Source organism: Cololabis saira, chromosome 14 (assembly GCF_033807715.1).
Source record: "Cololabis saira isolate AMF1-May2022 chromosome 14, fColSai1.1, whole genome shotgun sequence".
NCBI classification, from domain to species: Eukaryota; Metazoa; Chordata; class Actinopteri; order Beloniformes; family Belonidae; genus Cololabis; species Cololabis saira.
In genome coordinates, this window is record NC_084600.1 from 18936435 (window position 1) to 18954814 (window position 18380).

The 18380-nt window shown below is 42.8% G+C and overlaps 2 protein-coding genes across 4 annotated transcripts in view; one reads left to right on the forward strand and one right to left on the reverse strand.

Annotated features, from left to right (window-relative positions):
* The window catches only part of nlgn2b (neuroligin 2b), a 116810-nt gene extending 107159 nt beyond the window's left edge, over positions 1 to 9651 (forward strand). For 2 of the 3 annotated variants that reach the window (XM_061740037.1, XM_061740035.1), the window contains 2 exons: positions 176 to 542; positions 4546 to 9651. In XM_061740037.1, the coding sequence (XP_061596021.1) occupies positions 176 to 542; positions 4546 to 5470 (1292 nt within the window). In that variant the 3' untranslated portion in view covers positions 5471 to 9651. The remainder of the gene's footprint in view (positions 1 to 175; positions 543 to 4545) is intronic. The other variant, XM_061740038.1, reaches the window with a different exon arrangement.
* A 5342-nt stretch (positions 9652 to 14993) lies between these two features.
* Positions 14994 to 16453, reverse strand: LOC133459762 (endonuclease domain-containing 1 protein). The gene is made up of 2 exons (XM_061740042.1): positions 16133 to 16453; positions 14994 to 15995 (listed from the first exon to the last, which is right to left on the reverse strand). The coding sequence occupies exons 1-2, from the start codon at positions 16418 to 16420 to the stop codon at positions 15387 to 15389; spliced, it is 897 nt and encodes a 298-aa protein (XP_061596026.1). The 5' UTR covers positions 16421 to 16453; the 3' UTR covers positions 14994 to 15386.
* Between the last annotated feature and the right edge of the window lie 1927 nt (positions 16454 to 18380).

Genomic DNA, 18380 nt, shown 5'->3' on the forward strand with positions numbered 1-18380 from the left:
CATCAATGGGAATTTATCGTTTTTACCGTGAGATGACAAATTCTTACCGTGGGGAATTTTTTTGACGGTATATCGCGAACGGTAAAATATCGCCCATTCCTACTCCCTCCTATTGTTGTAGATGAACATGCCCTCTGACTGTTTATATACTCACCGTGAATTTGCTTCTTCCAAGGTAAAGATATCCTAAGGGAAACCATCAAGTTCATGTACACTGACTGGGCTGACAGGGACAACAGTGACATGCGTAGGAAGACCCTCCTGGCTCTGTTCACGGACCACCAGTGGGTGGCCCCAGCTGTTGCCACTGCCAAACTGCACGCTGAGTTCCAGTCGCCCGTCTACTTCTACACCTTCCACCACCACTGTCAGACCGAGGCCAGGCCGGAGTGGGCCGACGCCGCCCACGGAGACGAGATCCCTTACGTGTTCGGGATTCCCATGGTGGGAGCCACCGACCTGTTTCCCTGCAACTTCTCCAAGAATGACGTGATGCTCAGTGCCGTAGTCATGACATACTGGACCAACTTCGCAAAGACAGGGTGAGTAAACGCCTTTACGCCTAAACGCCAGTGACGAGGACTCAGTTGTCCTGTAAGGACTTAAACACAGTCTTAAAGGAAATTATGGCTGATATTTTGGCAAATTGAACCTGGGGCTCATTTCAAGTTGTCATACCCAGCTCATACAGAGAAAAACCGGTTCACTTAAAGAGCATATTGCAGGTTCGAATTTTTTCAAAAATTATACATGACCTTATGTGAAAATGACTATGTGAGAAGTTAATGTAGGATTTAATATGTTTTACAAGACATAAGGGCACGTATTCAGAGGAAAAAGTGGCTGATTTTAGCCAAGCTCCTACAAACGCTTTTTTTTTCCGAACACCGCGTCATATGACGCAGCAGGAGGGAGACGTCTCCACAGCTCTGCCCCATCTGACTGTGCAGACCCCGTACACACGTAGCCGGGTATCTGCAAAACCCAAGATATTTTCCTACGTTTGGACCTGTCATCCACATGAAAACGCAAATAAACGAATGTTTAAAAAAACTCCGGGCAAAGTGAAGATTTTTTAAAACTCCGTTTATGTAGATGTGTGTAGACAGAGACAGAGAGCAGTTCTGCGTTTTCGAACGTCACATTATGCTCCAAAACAACAACAAATCTGCTCTGAGTCTGACGTCTAACGTGCGACCCAGAACTACAGATGATCCACCATCTGTCCTCCAAGCTATTTATTAAATAAAGGGTCTCTGCTCTGGACAGCCGTTTACTGCGTTACACCGACGCAGAGCCTACGCCGTAGGGTACGCGGCGACGGGCAGCCGGGCTGCAGCAGGGCTGCAGCCCGGCTGTCACGGAGCTGCCGCGTCGATTAACGCGGCAGCTCCGTGCTGGGACACGGGGGGACTCCAGCTCGTTACCGAGAAGGAGGCGCCACTCCCGGGAAAGCTGCGCCGCAGAGGCGGCCCGGAGGCCGGCTGACCAGATGATCTACAGGTTTGGAATGCTTATGAATGTGGTCGAAAACGCATCTCTTCAGTTCTGTGTGGAAGGTTTTTTTTTTTTTTAACAACGATGTAATGTGGATACAAAATATTAAATTCGGTTTTAAAAATACCCGGCTATTTCGGATGCATTTAATCAGAAAAAAGAGAAGATAATAAGCCTGTTTTCTGTTTAGAAAGTACAAACGTAGACAGATTACAAGTACTCACCCACTCAAGGAGTTTCGGAGTTTCTTTCAGGAGCACGGAGCAGGAGTGCTGCAGTGAATAAAGGCGGATTTATGGTGCCGCGTAAAATCGACAGCCTAGCCTACGGGGTAGGGTACGCGGCACACGCAGCGGTCTGTGCGTCGCCGCGTAACCTACGCCGTAGGGTCTGCGTTGGTGTAACACGGACCCATAAATCAGCCTTTTAAAAAGCGAGTTTCAGCTGTCAATCAAAAGAATGTGAGGGGCCTAACGGGTTCGTAATTATAAGGCTGTGGCCTGTCATATTGGTGTGAATACACATTCACAACCTCTTCAGTGTCACAACTAACATTAAGATCCATTATTTTCCCTATTGTTGAAATTCACCGCGCTCCCTCCCGCCACGTCACTTCCGGTTCAACTTTTTCAGATGCGGAAGTAAAATACTCTCACAAAAACAACTCCGGAGGTCACTGTAGTATATATTTATGCGTATTTCAATGAAAATTCAGTTCCTACATTATTTTCCTACACATTGATTCACAGGGGTCTCCAACATGCAATATGCTCTTTAAGTGTTTCTGAAAGGATTATCCTGACAGAATCTTCTTGCAGGATCTCTTTAGCATGTATGGCAGCTATTTAAGACAGTAACTTTTGAACATCAATATAAAATCTCTTTTTCTCAGGACATTTCATACTTAATGGAACATCTGCATTCAATGCGTAACATGAGGAAAACATTAGCGGCAGCTCTCGTGCTCGTTTCTGTCTGCAAAGGAGGCGTGCAGGCCCAGTATTGAGCTATAGGTCCCTTATCAGAGCCCAATAACGCTCAAGCACCGTAGTTACACGTGTTAATGTGGGGAGATAGACCTGATGCATAAAGTGAAACACGTGAGGGCGCTTAACAATGCAGCTGGAATACGTTACGTGTCTCATTCTCACAAGTCAGACTGTTGAAATACTGAGCACTTCATTAGAAGTGCTTGTGCACCTGCTTGTTCTAGTCAGCTTATCGTGTGGCAACTGCAATAAAGGGTGAGTAGGAGGGCTTTTGTGAAGTTTGTATTGCTGTATTAACTGAAATTCTCTTTATACATTAGTGTGAATCATTAATTGATCAATTAATGCCAAACTGCTGTTTATTTGAATATTAAGTGGTGCTTTAAACAAAAAAAAGTTCACTGGAAAAGTTTAAACAAGTTAGTTTCCTCTTTTATAAAATAAAAAAGATAATACTGGACATTACCCTGCAGACCAATGAGACTAAATTATACCTTCAGCATGTTAGCTGAGTTAAACTGAAAACAATAGCGATAAATCGTCATGTGATTTAATCAATTTAAGTGTGATTTGATTAAAATAGTAGCGATGTTATAAAAACAAACCCAAGTTACATCAAAGTTGACATTCATCATTTCAAGAGACAGGCCTCAAGGGTGAAAGTGTATTGTATTAAAAAAATATAAGTAATGGAAGCAGATGGGAATTAAGCTATTGGTGCAGAAGAGCCGCCGTGTTTAACCGTCAATGTTTCGCGTTAGACATTCACACGGAAGCTTAGCATGAAGCTCACTGTTCTGAAACGTGAAACTCAAACGTGATCATCAGCCAATTACGTTGCGGCTATGCTGCTACAGCCAGACAACCAATCTATACATGGAGGCAGGACCATTGAAAAAATCTCACCTTATTGGCAAGTGGGAGGAAATGTAATCAGTTGTTTATGCTGTAACGAAGGCGTGACGGAAACGCTGGCGATTGGCGGCGTTTGAGCTCTACGGTTGGCCAGAGTGGCTCGCTCCACGGCTCACGCTCAAAAACAGATCTCATCTCCCTGCCGCTTCATATCTGCTATAAGGAACAGGGGTGCATTAAAAATGCAGTTTCTGTCTAAAATGATAAACCGCTGCCCTCACGTTCTCGCCTGACTGCAGAGCACATCCTCGTGGCCGAGCAGTCCAGCAACCGGCCATGTTTTGCTGACTGGGCACGGTTTTCCATTTTGTGCTCTTTTAGATGGAAAGTAATAACAATTATGCGTCGCGATGATAGACTGGGTAATGACTTTTTGGGAAAGTAAAAACAAAATGAGTTGTAGATGCAATAATAAAATAAACCAAGCAGTGATCATCAGAACAACCCAATTTCCAATGTTTGGGAAGCTCATCAACTCCACAGACGATGTACCCCTCAGTTTTTTAATTCCCATATTTACAACCAATTTTTCTTGTTATCGTCACCTTTGAAGCCTCCTACGCACGATGATAAATGGCAATTTCGTGAGTAATAAGAGGTGCTTTTGTTTTTATAAGGTCATTACCTTTTTTTTTTTTTTTAGAAAATCACATGATAGTTTATCACTGCTTATGATAAATGGGTTCATGTGTGTTAACGGACCGGGCCCAGATTTGTCTCGACGTCACAATGTTATGCATTTATTTACCTTTCTGTCTCTCTCATTGTTCCCTTTGTTGGTGTTTTGTAACATTTGATCTGATATGATGATTGAATGAAGAAACTCTCAGTCATGTTTTTTTTAAGTCAACTGATGCTCTTTGTCATAAATTTTAGTCCAACTGTCTCCAAGATTCATTGCGGTCTGGAGCCTCGTGAAAAGGCAAGAATGGTGAATTATTTCCCATACTCTGCTGATCCATGTAAAAGAAAAGTGTATCGCATCATAGCAGACGCATTTAAAACTCTTTCCAACTGTAGTGAGTTAGAAAATAAGAAACGTCCTCCCAGGTAGACGGGGAATCTGTACTGATTGTGTCTATGCATTTAAAGAAAGATCCTTTAAATGTGGTTATATGTTTGTTTGTTTTCTCTTTTTGTCTAGGGACCCTAATTCGCCCGTACCTCAGGACACCACGTTCATCCACACCAAGCCTAACCGCTTCGAGGAGGTGATTTGGACCAAATTCAGCTCCAAAGACAAGCAGTACTTGCATATTGGCCTGAAGCCTCGCGTCAGAGATAACTACCGTGCCAACAAGGTGGCCTTTTGGCTGGAGCTGGTGCCACATCTCCACAGCTTGCATGACGAATTAGTCAGCTCCATCACCACCCGACTGCCACCCAGGGGCCCCCCTCCGCGGAAGCTCCCTCACCCCGGCACCCGCTCCACACGTCACCCGGAGATCGCCACGTACCCACCGGAGCCCGACGGCTCCGAGAGGCCCCGCTACTCCCCGTTCCCGGATGTGACCCGGGATTACTCCACGGAGCTGAGCGTGACCGTGGCCGTCGGTGCTTCGCTGCTTTTCCTGAACGTCCTGGCCTTCGCCGCGCTCTACTACAAACGGGACAAGCGCCACGAACTCATGCAGAGGCGCCACCGCCGGCTCTCCCCGCAGCGCGGCACCACGCTGGGCATGGGCATGGGCGTCGGCATGGGCGTGGTCGGGGCCCCACCGCACAACGACCTGGCGCTGAGCCAGGAGGAGGAGCTCATGTCGCTGCAGATGAAGCAGCAGCGGGTGGAGCACGGCACGCCCCTCCCGTCCCGCGGCGTCCACGGCGACCTGGAGCCCCTGCGGCCCCCCGTGTGCCCGCCTGACTACACGCTGGCCCTGCGGCGGGCGCCGGAAGACGTGCCGCTGATGACCGCCAACACCATCACCATGATCCCCAGCACCATCAGCAGCATGCAGCCCCTCCACCCCTTCAACACATACCCCCCGGTCCCCGCCCCCTCCACCACCCCCGTGTCCAGCCACAGCAACAACGCCCTCCCGCACCAACACTCCACCACCCGGGTATAGGACCAGGTACAGGCTCTGTTCCCCCTCTCTGGGCTCACAGAGACGCACCACACACTGTCTCATTCAAACTCCACCTTCACCCCCCACTATCCCTCCTAACTCTCGTTTTGTCTTCTTTCTTCATTAAGCCCTCCAATGAAGCTGCAGTTTGTAAGATTTGAAGCAGTGAAATACCTCTAAACTGTAAACATAACTCAAGAGGGACTTGACTGAAAAGCTCCTACGTCATCCTGGGCTCATACCGCTTTACCTGTCATCACTCTCTGAATACCTGGTGCTGGGGAAGGTCTCTAAACATGCAGCTTTACGCTTGTAGCTCCCTCACAGAGGTATCAGAATCAGTCAGACATCGAATGTGTAGCTTAGTTGTTTGGGGCATGTGTGTGCTTTGTTTTTTTTTTTTTTTTTTTTTTTTTTTTTCTTCTGTCAGTATAAAACTATGTTTAACAAAGAAAACAAATATACATTTTCATTCATTTAACAAAAGTATGATACAGTAGCAAGCAGCCCTGAATGAAGCACCATATGTCCCCGGCAAGCTGTCTCTCATAAAAGCCCTAATTTGTTGAAACTTACAAAGTGCAGCTTTAAAGGCCCAATCTGGAAGTGAGATTTGGCACCCGGTGTTGAGCGCTGTGCCCCAACAGCTGAGATTTTATTGTTGTGTGGAGTGTATTAGCAGACCGGGGATTGCAAGAATGAACACTGTTTGACAGCAGAAGTGCATAATTAAATCTAATTTAAAACTTCGATTATTTATGCTAATTAAAAATGTGTTTTTCTCTTACTTTCAAAATCTAGAAGCTCACAAGCCCTGGACAGCCATAGCCATTCACTTTGAGAGAATTCTCTCTTGTGAAATGGGTCTGGGTCTATTTCCACTGGTACAGAACGTACCGAGCAAATCGCTACAAGGCGGGGATGGGCTTTATACAACGATTCATAGAGGAGCGTCTAAGAACCACTATTCAAATCAACCAAAAGGGCTGCAGAATTGCTGATACCACCCTGGATCAACGAGTTTTTACTGCGAAACCATTATTCACTCGCCGGCGCCTCCTACGCCACCGTTCGCCACTGAGGATGTCTGTTCGATATTAGTCCGGGGGCGTCACATGCTTCATTTTTCTGATCAGTTATAGGCCTTTCCAGTGGCGTTCAGCGGCAGTTTTCTTCTGCATCGGTTGGTACCGTCCCCCGGAAACGAGAGTTGAAACCAGAGGTACGACACGGAGCAGGATTAGGATCGATGGCCAGGCTATAAACTCACTGCTGCTGCTTTCCAAACATTTCCAGATTTGGGCTTCAATTCTTGGGCAGTACAGAAATAACTGAATACCAATCAGTCCATCAGATGCAACCTGGAATCCAGGCTGCCCATCCGAACTCGCTGCATCTGCGCCTCACAAGCTTGAATCACGTCCATTACTTCAGTTGTTTCTCCCTCCATTATTTGTCTGTATCCTCCTAATATCATTTAACCTCTTCTCACCCTCTACTGCCTCACACTCTCTCTCATCCTGCATCTACGTCGGTCTTTTTATTAAACCTTTGACATGATCCATTTCCTTCTTTCTCACAATCACTTCTGAACTCTTTTTTTTTTTGGGAGTCTTTTATACAGAAACACAAATGTAAATGATGTATTATTAATAAATTGTAAGGATATGAATGAAAAAAAGATATTCTGATATCTCATTTTTACCAGCATTCTTGGTGCCAAGTACTGTGATAAAGTTCCTCTTTCACCGGCGTCCAGTGGACCGCCTGGAGAGGTCCATCCTGACTGTATCTCACAAAAGGAGTTACCATCAGAAAAAGTGCCAACCCTCTCATCTTTGTTTTTGAACCACACACACTTCTTTTTGCTTTTCTTTAACTACACTAAATGTTGCACTGTGGCTGGTCTTTTCTTTCAAGGGAACTCAGATTCAATATATCCTCATACGTATATCAAGTTTGATTAACTATTTTGCTGTGTGGAATAGTTGCATGTTCTTATTTTTTTTAAGTGTGTGGACAGCGAAGTTTATCTTTTTGATAATTTGTCTTGAGTTTTCTTTTTTTTTTTTGATTGTTATTATTTTGAAAATCATTTTCATTTTCTATTTTAATATCAGCAGCACTTTGTGGTACTTCAGAAAGTATTAAAGTATTAAGAGATGAATATTGTGTATAACTATAATTATAATAGAGAGTAAATATTTCCTGTTTATTTTATTTTTTTCATTTCCTAACACTGAGGCTGTGCCGCAAATCTACCAGAGACTGATGAAAGCCTTTTTAATTCCCCCGAACATATGCTTTTTGCTCTTTATCTTCATTTTTTTGCAGCTGTCAAGTTTGAACAGTCACCGTCTGTCAATCTCACCTGAAGATAGCACTTTTTAAGTTAAAAAAAAGGAAAAGAGAGCGAGAGAAAGGACTAATTTACATGAATAGCCTCGATTTGGTTTCTATCCGAGACTGACCCGAGCCACATGCTTCAAGTGTCCGAGGACTGCTTGCCGGTTATCTTTTCATCCACTCTTTTGTTGTCTCACCATTCTTGCTTCTGCACGACGGGGGAAAGGAAAAGATATATTTATGGTCAAAAGATGAGAGAGCCTTGTTTGCGCGTGTCGCATTTTTCGCACAACTGAACACAGAGACGGGTAGGACCCTGGACAATGACAAAGTTTAAAAAAAAAAAAAAAAAGGGAAAGAAACTGTGACATTAAGACATCACCGGATAAGCAGTGAATCAACACTGATGACGAAATAACTTCGACAGTTCGATCTATCAATGCACAGTGGATGCATCCTAAAAACATGATTTAACAGACATTACTTACACACCATGTACCACAAAACCCAGGCAAGTGGGAGTAATTCCCCGTCCTTGTAATGTCCAGCATCCTATGTGCTCTGGAGCCAGACTGCCATCTCTCACGCTGGACTGGAGCAAGCTGCGAGGACAAAACCGACATCAAAAAACAAACTGTATATTTTTTTTTTTTTTAAATGTAAGAGAACAACATGGAAATTTGTAAATATTATGTTTGTTGTTTGGTTTGAGTGATTGGCCGGATCTTTTCTTTGTGACAGCAGGTGCAAGTTTAGATGACTTACTTGATTTTAGCCCTCATGCGTACAGTCCGTTTGACTCTCTTTTATTTCTTTGACCTCAAGATCAAATCCCAGTAGGTTATGGGCACATGAGTACATTTATTAACATACATGAATGAATTTAAAAAGAAATCACAGCATGGATGAGGTAAACATAAACTCAAAAAGGAATGCTTCTGGCTCAGGGTAGCCTTGATATTGTGATTAACATGCTCTTACTGAATATAACATATTGTCTAAAACATGACATGCACACTTGGCACTATCCCCTCAATCCTAAAAGGCAGCTTTCGGATGAAATGAGTTCTGTCATTGGTGAAAAAAAGCCAAAGAAAAGCTGCACAGAACAGATGAATGAAGGGGAAGTCGGAAGGATTCCAGAAATGAGGCAGAAAAACAAAAGATAGTGTTACAAATGTGGTCAAATCAAGCCACAAATCAAGGAGTTTTACTTGTGATGCTGTAAGATTTAATTGTTTTTTGTCTCACAATGTCTGAGCATTATCATAGAGTAAATCCCATAACTGTGAGGTTGTGAAATCCTTTGTACTCTTTTGGTCTTATTTCAGGCTATGATCATGGTGGTTGTTTTGCTACCTTCTGCAATTTTGTCTGCACATTCTGTTTATGGGATTAGTGACCCAGCTGTTTGATGTGAGTTTCTGTTCCCCACGCTTCCAAAAACAGCATCACAAAATAGTTTGATTTCCTCTCTCTGTCTTACTCTCTGTCTCTCTTTCTGTTCTGGAAACAAGGGTTTGACCTGCCAACGAATAATGGAAGCACACTCACCAAGTTTACATGTTTACACTATAAATTCGATGTTGGCTTATGGTATGGGGGGGGGGGAGCATTACACAGATCCAAATATCTTATTCTTATAACATTTAATGCTGGAATGTTACAGTGAAGGCTTGCACCTGTTTGTCTGTTTCATTTAGTCTGATTCAGTAACTTGAGGCGCAAGAGAGCAAAATGACCAGAAGGGGATAAAAGAATTAAAATTAATATTTCTATTTCAAATAGAGGCTATTACACACTGTATGTTGTGTATCTGAACTGGAAAACATTAAAAGACATTCTTAAACAAATGTTTTGCCTTTTTTTTGTGGCCAAAGATAATGAAGAGTATTAGGACTACTGAAGAAAAAAAAAATACATTTCTGAGAAGAATTCTGACTTTGATCTCAGAATTCTGAGAAAAAAAAAGTTTTTTTTTTCTCAGAACTGTATTTTTTTGTCTTCAGTGGCCTTAATAATCTTCCATGCAAAGATGCCGTTATACAACTGTGAAATGCTATTTGGCCACTTGGATGCAAAATAACTAAAACACTAACGAACACTGTGGTTAACATTTCTGAACAGTCTTTTACATGGAGCTATTTTTGCTTTCATTTTGATTCATATTCCTGGTGACCTGAATGTAAATGCAAAAACATCCCATGCGTTCCAGGAATCTGATTTTTTATTTTTTTTTGCCAACTTTTTAAAGAAAACCAGAGCTTGTACATAGCTAGCTTAACTAAGCTAACTGTGTCATTAGATTATTAAGTCCTCAGTAAAGCTGGGCATACACTGTGCGATATTTGAAATCGTTTGAGACTGCCCCATCTCACACTGCACGACTAGATCGCAGAGTTCAAAAGTTCAGAGCCCACGATTTCTGGTCTCACACTGTACGACCCGATGCTCGGATGCGACCAGTCTGCTCACACTATACGATCATAATCCTCCCGTCAGACCTCTGTGTACTGGAACTCGAGGCCGGTTTTGGGGCAGGGGGGGGGGGGGGGGGCTGTGCCCACCCAAACGTGCATCCTGCCCACCCGATCAAAGGTTATGGGGATCCTTTATTTTTTTATAATTTTATTTTTTTATCTGTACTGTTTCTGATTGGGTGTGTGCACTGCACATCATTTTTAGACACAACAATGAACGCATACCGCAAAAGTTGTGTCTCGGCGGAGGGACCCAGCGTCCCAGCAAAATGAGCACAACAGAAGTGTTCAGAACAGCGCAGAGCGCACACTAAAGGCTGATTTATGGTTCCGCGTTACACCAACGCAAAGCCTACGGCGTAGGGTACGCGGCGACGCGCACCGTACGTGGGAAATGCAGTCTTTTTTTCTGCTATTAAAACATGATTTGTAATGTGAATTTGCAACACTTAAACTACAAATAATAGTATTTGACGTGACATCAGAGATTGCGCATGCTCTCTGCGAAATGATGAGTCCAATCGGGTCGTAGCTGCTTCAACTGTGCGATTCCTTCACGAGGAGCGACCAGGATTTCAAACACACTTGATTTTCTTGCGACGTCACGATTTGTGATCGGGAGCTCATCGTGAGGTGTTAATCTCTCGTCGTTACCCCACGTACACTGCACGAGGCACGAGCAACGATTGGGTCAAAATCCGTCCCGATCCAAAAAATAGTCGCACGACTGGAAAATCGGCTCAAAACGAGCCGATAATCGCACAGTGTATGCCCGGCTTTAGTAACTTAACCAGCCTTATTACTAACATTTTCAAGCTTATTTGCAACTAAGTAACTGTGCTTGCTATTTAATTAGGTTAAGTAGTAGCCAGCTAGTTACTTAATTTGCTTTGTTATTAATATCCTTAAGCTTAGTTGTAACGAAGCTAAGTAACTAAGCTAATTGTTTGATTAGGTTAGTGAGTAGCTAGATTTGCTCAGAAAGCTCAGTTACTATATTTTTAAGTTTAGTTATGATAAGTGAAATAAATAATTAAGCTAGCTGTTTAATCAGCATAGTAAGTGGCTAGCTGGTTACTCAATTTGCTTAATTAATATTTTTATGCTTAGTTGTAACCAGGGCTGGCATGAATTGAGTCTAAGTTGGATTTTCACGTTGAGAAATGATTTACTTAACTGCACAGAAATTCTAACAGCCAATCTTAAAAATAAGTCAAAGGCAGACTATGCTACTGTGCTACTGCGCTACTGTCCGCTGAGCGCTCATACAGCTCAGAGCAGCTGTCTGGACTTTCCAACCTATCGGTCAATCAGAAATAGAATTTCTCAGCCAATCAGGAAATAGAATCTTTTGTTGCCAGGTGACTTTGGAGTTTCAACTTCAAGCGTTCCACAAATGCGTAGCGGAGTTAACCAAAGTTAGAAAGTTAACACACATCACTCATAAACACACACACAAACAGTCAGATACAGGGACAAAAACCCACTTCTGTTAAATGTGTCCATTTGGGGCTAAATGTGTTTTTCTTTACTTCATTTTTTTGTTTCTTTGTTTGTTTGCTTGTTTAGAGCAGAATGAGACTAACTGCTGTTCAAGGAGCCCATTTGGTTTTGTTATTATTATTATAATAATTATTATTATACATCATTTAGACAAATGATTTAATATAGCATGAATATTGTGAAGAGACAACAGCCACTACAGTGTTTTCCTTTGTTATAGAATAAATAAAACGGTGTATTTGATATAGTCAAATTTGTTCTTTCTTAAGAAGCTGGGTTCATGGGACACTGGGAGGGAGACGTTCGTCTCTCCTTAACTAGCTTTGTCACATTTTATACTGGATTGTAACTAGTCGTGAGTTTAGTAAGTAGCTGGTTAGTTACTTAACAAGCTTTTGCTAACATTTTAAGCTAACAGTTGAGTTATGAGGAACTAAGAATACCTACTTTGGTCCAAAACATTGATTAAAAACAAAAATACTTCCAGTTTTCCATTTTTTTTAAGTTTTGTTAAAGATTTTCTGTCATTTCACTTGAAGCCTGAGTAAAAGGATATTTTAAGGCTTGTATTAAGTACTTATGTGTTCTACTGTCACAGCAGTCACAGCATTTCATAGATGTTGATGTCAAAGCAGTATTGTTGATATATAACCCGCGACACACTAGGTCCAGCACCCAGTCCCATTTTGTGATACAGTGTTGCAGGGTGTATTTAGTTGCATGGACCATATACCAAGTTGATTCAGGGACAATCAGCAGTAAAACAAATATAATACCAAAACTGTCTAGTATAAAGGTCACAACACAGTCTAAATATATCTAATAGAGCATTCATTGGAGCTGCTATGAAATTTATGGGGTATGAGTTCCTTTTGGAAGATGAAAATTATTCCTCTATGGCCCTTGCTCTGAGGAGCTGTTTGCCTCGCTCCTCATCAGAATTCCTTCCTGACTCTCCAAACTCAGGGTGCTGTGGCCGCTAACTGCTCATAAGTATTTTACACAGCCTCTCTTAAAGTAAAAAACAAACAAACAGTTCTTCCCTGCCGTTTGATAGGTGATTTGATACGAGTCTTATCACTGGGGTCTTAACTCTTACATATTGACTGTAAGACTTTTATCTTGAAAGACAATTATCTTTTTTTTTCTCATACTAAACACTCTATTTCTCACGTAGTAAAAAACTAATTTGCAACTGATGATATTGTGCCATAAAAAGAAGAGACCCACTTACAGTAAGACCCCTTCACACCGAAGGTGATGTGCACTGCACTCTGGTCTGGATTCTGCAAATTGGTTGGTTGAGTCATAAAGCCATGGAAAAATGCAAAGTAAAAGAGTTTTTGAAATTTCATTTTGTCATTTTGTTGAACCTCTGCTTGCATGCAGTGCTTTTGTTGCCTGTGGTCAATCAAATCTCAACACTAGTTGTGTCCGTGAGAGGAAGAGGGGCATCCTCTCAGATGGTGGTCTGGCGAGCACATGAAGAGTCACCTCGAAGTTGTGCCACACAGTCTTTAGTTGCATACAGTTGTCAGTATTAAAGTTTCAATAATTCATACTGCAGAGTAAAGGTTTGTAGCAGCAGTCTTGGGATATACTGCATTTTTACCACAGTGTACTGTGAAGACTTCTTTAGCAGCCAGGAGACGTAGTTACTCCCAATCAGACACATGAGAAGAAGAAAAAAGGATTGAAAATTGTCAAATATCCCATCTAAAGTTCATTTATTTAAAGAAAAAAAAAGCTGTCATGAATGACACTTTAGAGGTGTAAATACAGAAAAAAAAGGCAGGTGGACAGTCTCAGATGAGCTGTCGAGGAAGCTCAAGCTGAACACACTTGGTTAGCAGTCATCAGGCGGTTCCATGGCTGCAGGATGATGGTCGTGTTTGTTGTAGGCTTGCTCCTTTGTGGCACCCATCAAAGAGCAACACTGGCTTCATGTGATATTCAGGTCCTCGTGTAAAAGTGGCGATACCGCAACACGATAAAATCTCTGAAGAGGTTGTCTTTCGCTTAAAAAAAACAACAAAATCCAGCCCATGTGACTGCTTGAGTGTGCAGAGACATCTACTTAAACTGAACTCTGATTGTCATTCCATTCATTTATTTCCAAATGGCTTTCATTTCAAAGCCTGAAATAACTATGCAGCGCCAGTTTTATGATGAGGATCATCCTCTGATCTGTGTTTATTCAGCCGTTGCACCAAATAAATTATTATAAAAGCAAATACGCTGAACTACACTGGGAAAAGGTTTGTTGTTTAAAAAGCATAAACTCCTGCTAATGAATATCTTTCTATTCATTCGAGCCTCAATGTGAAATAACAGCTTCTACACCACAGTTTAACTTATTACCTTGTATTTCTGGATAAAAAGGACTTGGTTCCCATGGAGACAAAGAAGACAAACACTCTGAAGATCAATTTAACATCATTAATAAGCCTAACGTGCATGTTTTTTTGGCCGAGGAAGCTGAGGCACCGGGAGAAAACCCTGACAGAAAGACCTCCGCTGGGATTTGAGCCAGAAACATTCCAGCTGTGGTACAACAATGCTAACCACCACATTATCATTCCTGCACATATTTATCTGGAAAACACAACGAATATAAATCATCTCGGGGGCTCTACATCTCTACCGCTGGGTTTTGTGTGTTGCACGTTTTCCACAGCTGCAGTACTTAGCCTGCCCCCTCGTTTTACAGATACATAAGAAGCCTTGCTGATAACAGCAGATCCTCGATGCAGTTATCACTGCAGAGAATTTGGTGCTGTACTCTCTGCAAACTGTCCTTGCAAACACTTCCCATCCTCCCACACTAGATGGCAGCGTGACGCGCGGCAGCACAGAGCAACTCCTGCACTTCCACAGTATCTTGACTTTTTTTTTTAATGACCACTCTTAAAAGCTTCAGTTCGCAAGGGTTCCGGTCTCCTATTAAAAACTTAGGGAAGTTTTGGATAGATTTATGTGGCTGTCGGTGGATTTTTATAACATCCAAAAGACTTTTATTTTATTAGTTGTAACCGAACAAAAATGATTGAAGACACCAAAATCCATTATGCAGCAATAAATGTCAAATCTAGTTTTTATAACAGGCCAAACATCCACACTCATGTATGCAACAGAATGTGATGAGGGGAAGCAATTTCTAATATCGCCACAGCCCTAAAACAGCATTTTACAGGAAGTTCAAGCGAGTGGCCTTAGGGAACCGCAGTCTTAGTGGAATCCAGACATTTCTTTCTTTGTCCTTTTGTTTCCCATCACACTGAACTCTGCGAGTTGTTACTGTGAAACATAGCGTTGTTGCGCTTGATGTAAATTCTGAAGTTCCACTATGGAAATGCTGTGGTGTTGGCGACAAGATTGCAGTCCTGTAAGATGTGTGTCATTAAAAGAGAGGTACAAGAACAAGGGGATCAGGAGAATTTTATTAAGTTAAAATAAATGCACATTTATTTTAGAATCATTCATAACATTTCTGGACAGATTTCTAACAATGGGAAGACTTTTTCATGAGGGTTTTTGCAGCACACAGGTATTATCTGCAGAAGTGAGTAGAAACCGCGTAGCTGCTCTCAGATGGTGTGCTGCAGGTAGAGAGGGAGAGGTGAAGGAGAGATGCAGTTGTCATAGAAGATCTGGAGGTTCTGATCCACATCCATGTTGCTTTTCAGGAAGATTTCCAGCTCTTGCACCGGCATCTCGTGAATACTGTTGCTCTCCTTGGCGTTCTTCCCCAGGGCCGCGTGGGACGGGAAGCGGATGCGCACGTCGTGTGGCGAGTTGCGGTCGTAGTCGGTGCAGCAGTAGGCCGACCACACGTCTTCGGGGATGGCCACGCGGTCCTGGTTGTTGCGACGGATCATGTTGCCCCTGGTGGTCACCCCGGTGACGATGAAGGCGGTGCCGCGGCAGAAGTTGTTGAGGCGGACCCTGATCCGCTCCTCGTACTCCCGCCACGGCCCGATGTTGAACTCGCGGATCTCTGGCACCACGTTGGTCAGGGTGTAGGTGGCGGCGCGGTCGTGGGGAGTGGACTGGTGCTGGTCCGGGTTCAAGTGGCCTCTCTCGTAAAGCACTACGTCAGAGTAGTCATTGAGCACCGCCTGGCTGTCCTCAAACTTCATGTGGAGGTAGCCGGTGGGGAAGGGCAGCATGTTCCCATTCCCATCGATCTCTGCCAGCTGGAGAGAAGGAAGAAAACTTATTCTTCAATTCCTTATTGCCATAATAAACAAGTATTGTCATACCCCCCCCCAGACATATTTACATCACTGTAGCTAACATTAGTGGAGATCTGTGGGATAAGTGAAACACTGACCTGTGGCTCATACATCCAGGGGTAGTCCACACGTCTGTCTCCCTCCGTTTTCTTGAAGGTGTAAGCCGAGTAAACGGGGATCCGCTTCTGAGGATCGTAAAGGGTAACGAATCGAGGTTTGTCAGCGTAGCGTTGGCATATCTTCTTCAGGCGGGCTTCGCTGATCCCCCGCGGCGGCGTCCCCATGTACAGGGAGTCCTTGCATCGCTCCACATGATTGAAATCCTGAACAACTGTTGCAGATGCAAGATGATTGATTATAAAAGCGAGAGCTAAAGGAGCCAACATCCTCACGGTCGTCTGGTCCGTCTCGTACTGAGTCTTGTGTGAAACTATGACAGCGAATGCTTGAACGTATAATTTAAATATCACTCAGCTGATATGCAAAGCTGAACCTACGTGGACAAAAGAGAGGACTTGGATATACGTGGATGTGTCAGCTTTGCATGATGAATACTAGTGAACACTTAAACAGAAATATCAACTATTGTGACAAAGAAGGAAGCTTTTCTGGATGGTTTGGGTGCATCTTCTTTGCCCCGTTACCAATTATTAACATACTTACAGGCTTTCTCTGTCAGCTCTAAATGAGACTATGAATGTACTTTTGTGACAGAAGCCAATTAAACTTGCTGGTTTAGTCAAATATTTGGGCGAGGTGATAACTGTGAACTGGCTCCTTTCGAACTGTATTGGTGAACAAATGTCTTTTAAAACTTTAATTGTCCTCCACATTCACAGAAGTTGCTGGAATTTGAAACCAATGAGAGTAAAATGGGCTTTTCTGGAGTGTGCTGTGTGCGTAATTGTAAAATGCAAAACTGTCTAATCGGTCTCGTAGGTGAACAAAAGGCCACAGAGACTCGGGAGTGACCGGTTATCGTCGGGGTGAATGGTGGATAAGGCAATGGGGAAAGAGAGATAAAGTGCAAAGTTTTAGCTTCATGAGGACAAAGCGTGCGTGTGCACAAAGTCCACGCTAAATATCCAGTCAGAAGTCCTGCCTCACAAAAAGCAGCATATAGTAATATAAGTGAGGAGACATGATCAGAGAAAATTAACATTTATGAAGGTTTTGGAGGGGTGTCGTTTCTGAGAGTGGGGCAGAATGGATCTCCTTGAGAGGAACCGGCCATGAAGCGAGGAGTGCAAAAACTGCAGATGAGTTTGAGAGATTTCCAAAGACGCTTATGAATATGAAAAAAAAAAATCCCTCTGAAGTACTTTAAAGCAAATCAAGAAACTGCAGCGGTCTATCACAGCAAATGTCTGTGTTCAGCCAAACCGGGTCCTTGACCTATTTTGGCAGCTCAACTGAACACAGAGCAATGAATCCATCAGGCAGTATCCTCCAGTATCCTCCACTATCCTCCCGTTTCCAAGACTTTTTGTCCTCGGCCTTTCAAAACAACTTCCCACATCTAAAACTATCTATTTCATCTTTCTCTTGTAACCCACTGAAACTTGATGCCTTGGGCTAAACACAGTTCTGTCTCCAGCACTGCAGGCCATGTTTGGCTTTACAATTTAGCAATATGCGTGCTGCTCGGCGGATGCATTGACTGGCTTGTAAAAAGAAGAATCAGCAGTTTATCTCTTCGACCACATGTCCAATCAAGATGAGCTCAACCAGGGGATACTGCTTTATTCATCAATGAGAAGCAGCTTAATGATCAAGAGCCTATAAAAACTAGTTAACATGGACCGGACAAATTAAATCAGTAATGGATGATTTCCTTTGCTGTCTTAAGCATTCTGCAGTTGAAAGAACCCTCGCTTTCATTGGCCAGCAGCGTAAACTTTTGTTTTTAGTGAGAACAGAATAAATGGTAATTAACGTTGGGATGATTGCATCTGATGAGACTGAAAAATGTCATTTAAATTAAATGTGCAGTGACAGTTCCTATGAATAAAGCGTATAAAAAGTACTGCTTGTACAGGCACTGCCTTCCTGTCACCGCCACCTTGATATAAATTCCTCGTGTGATGACATTTCGGAGTCTCATCAAAGGCTCAACTCAAATTTTCAGCCTCTAATGAAGGTTTACACTACTAATAATCAACCTAGGGTTTGTTATAACTCCTGAATGTTCTTTTAACTATTTGATGAATGATGCTCATGTCTGATAGTAATTGATAAATATTTAAAATAGATACTTAACCCAAATCCCCATTCAAACTGCTGGGATACAGTTGACAAAGATTGTAGGGGACCATTGATCTAAATGCTGTGAAACATTAAGGACAT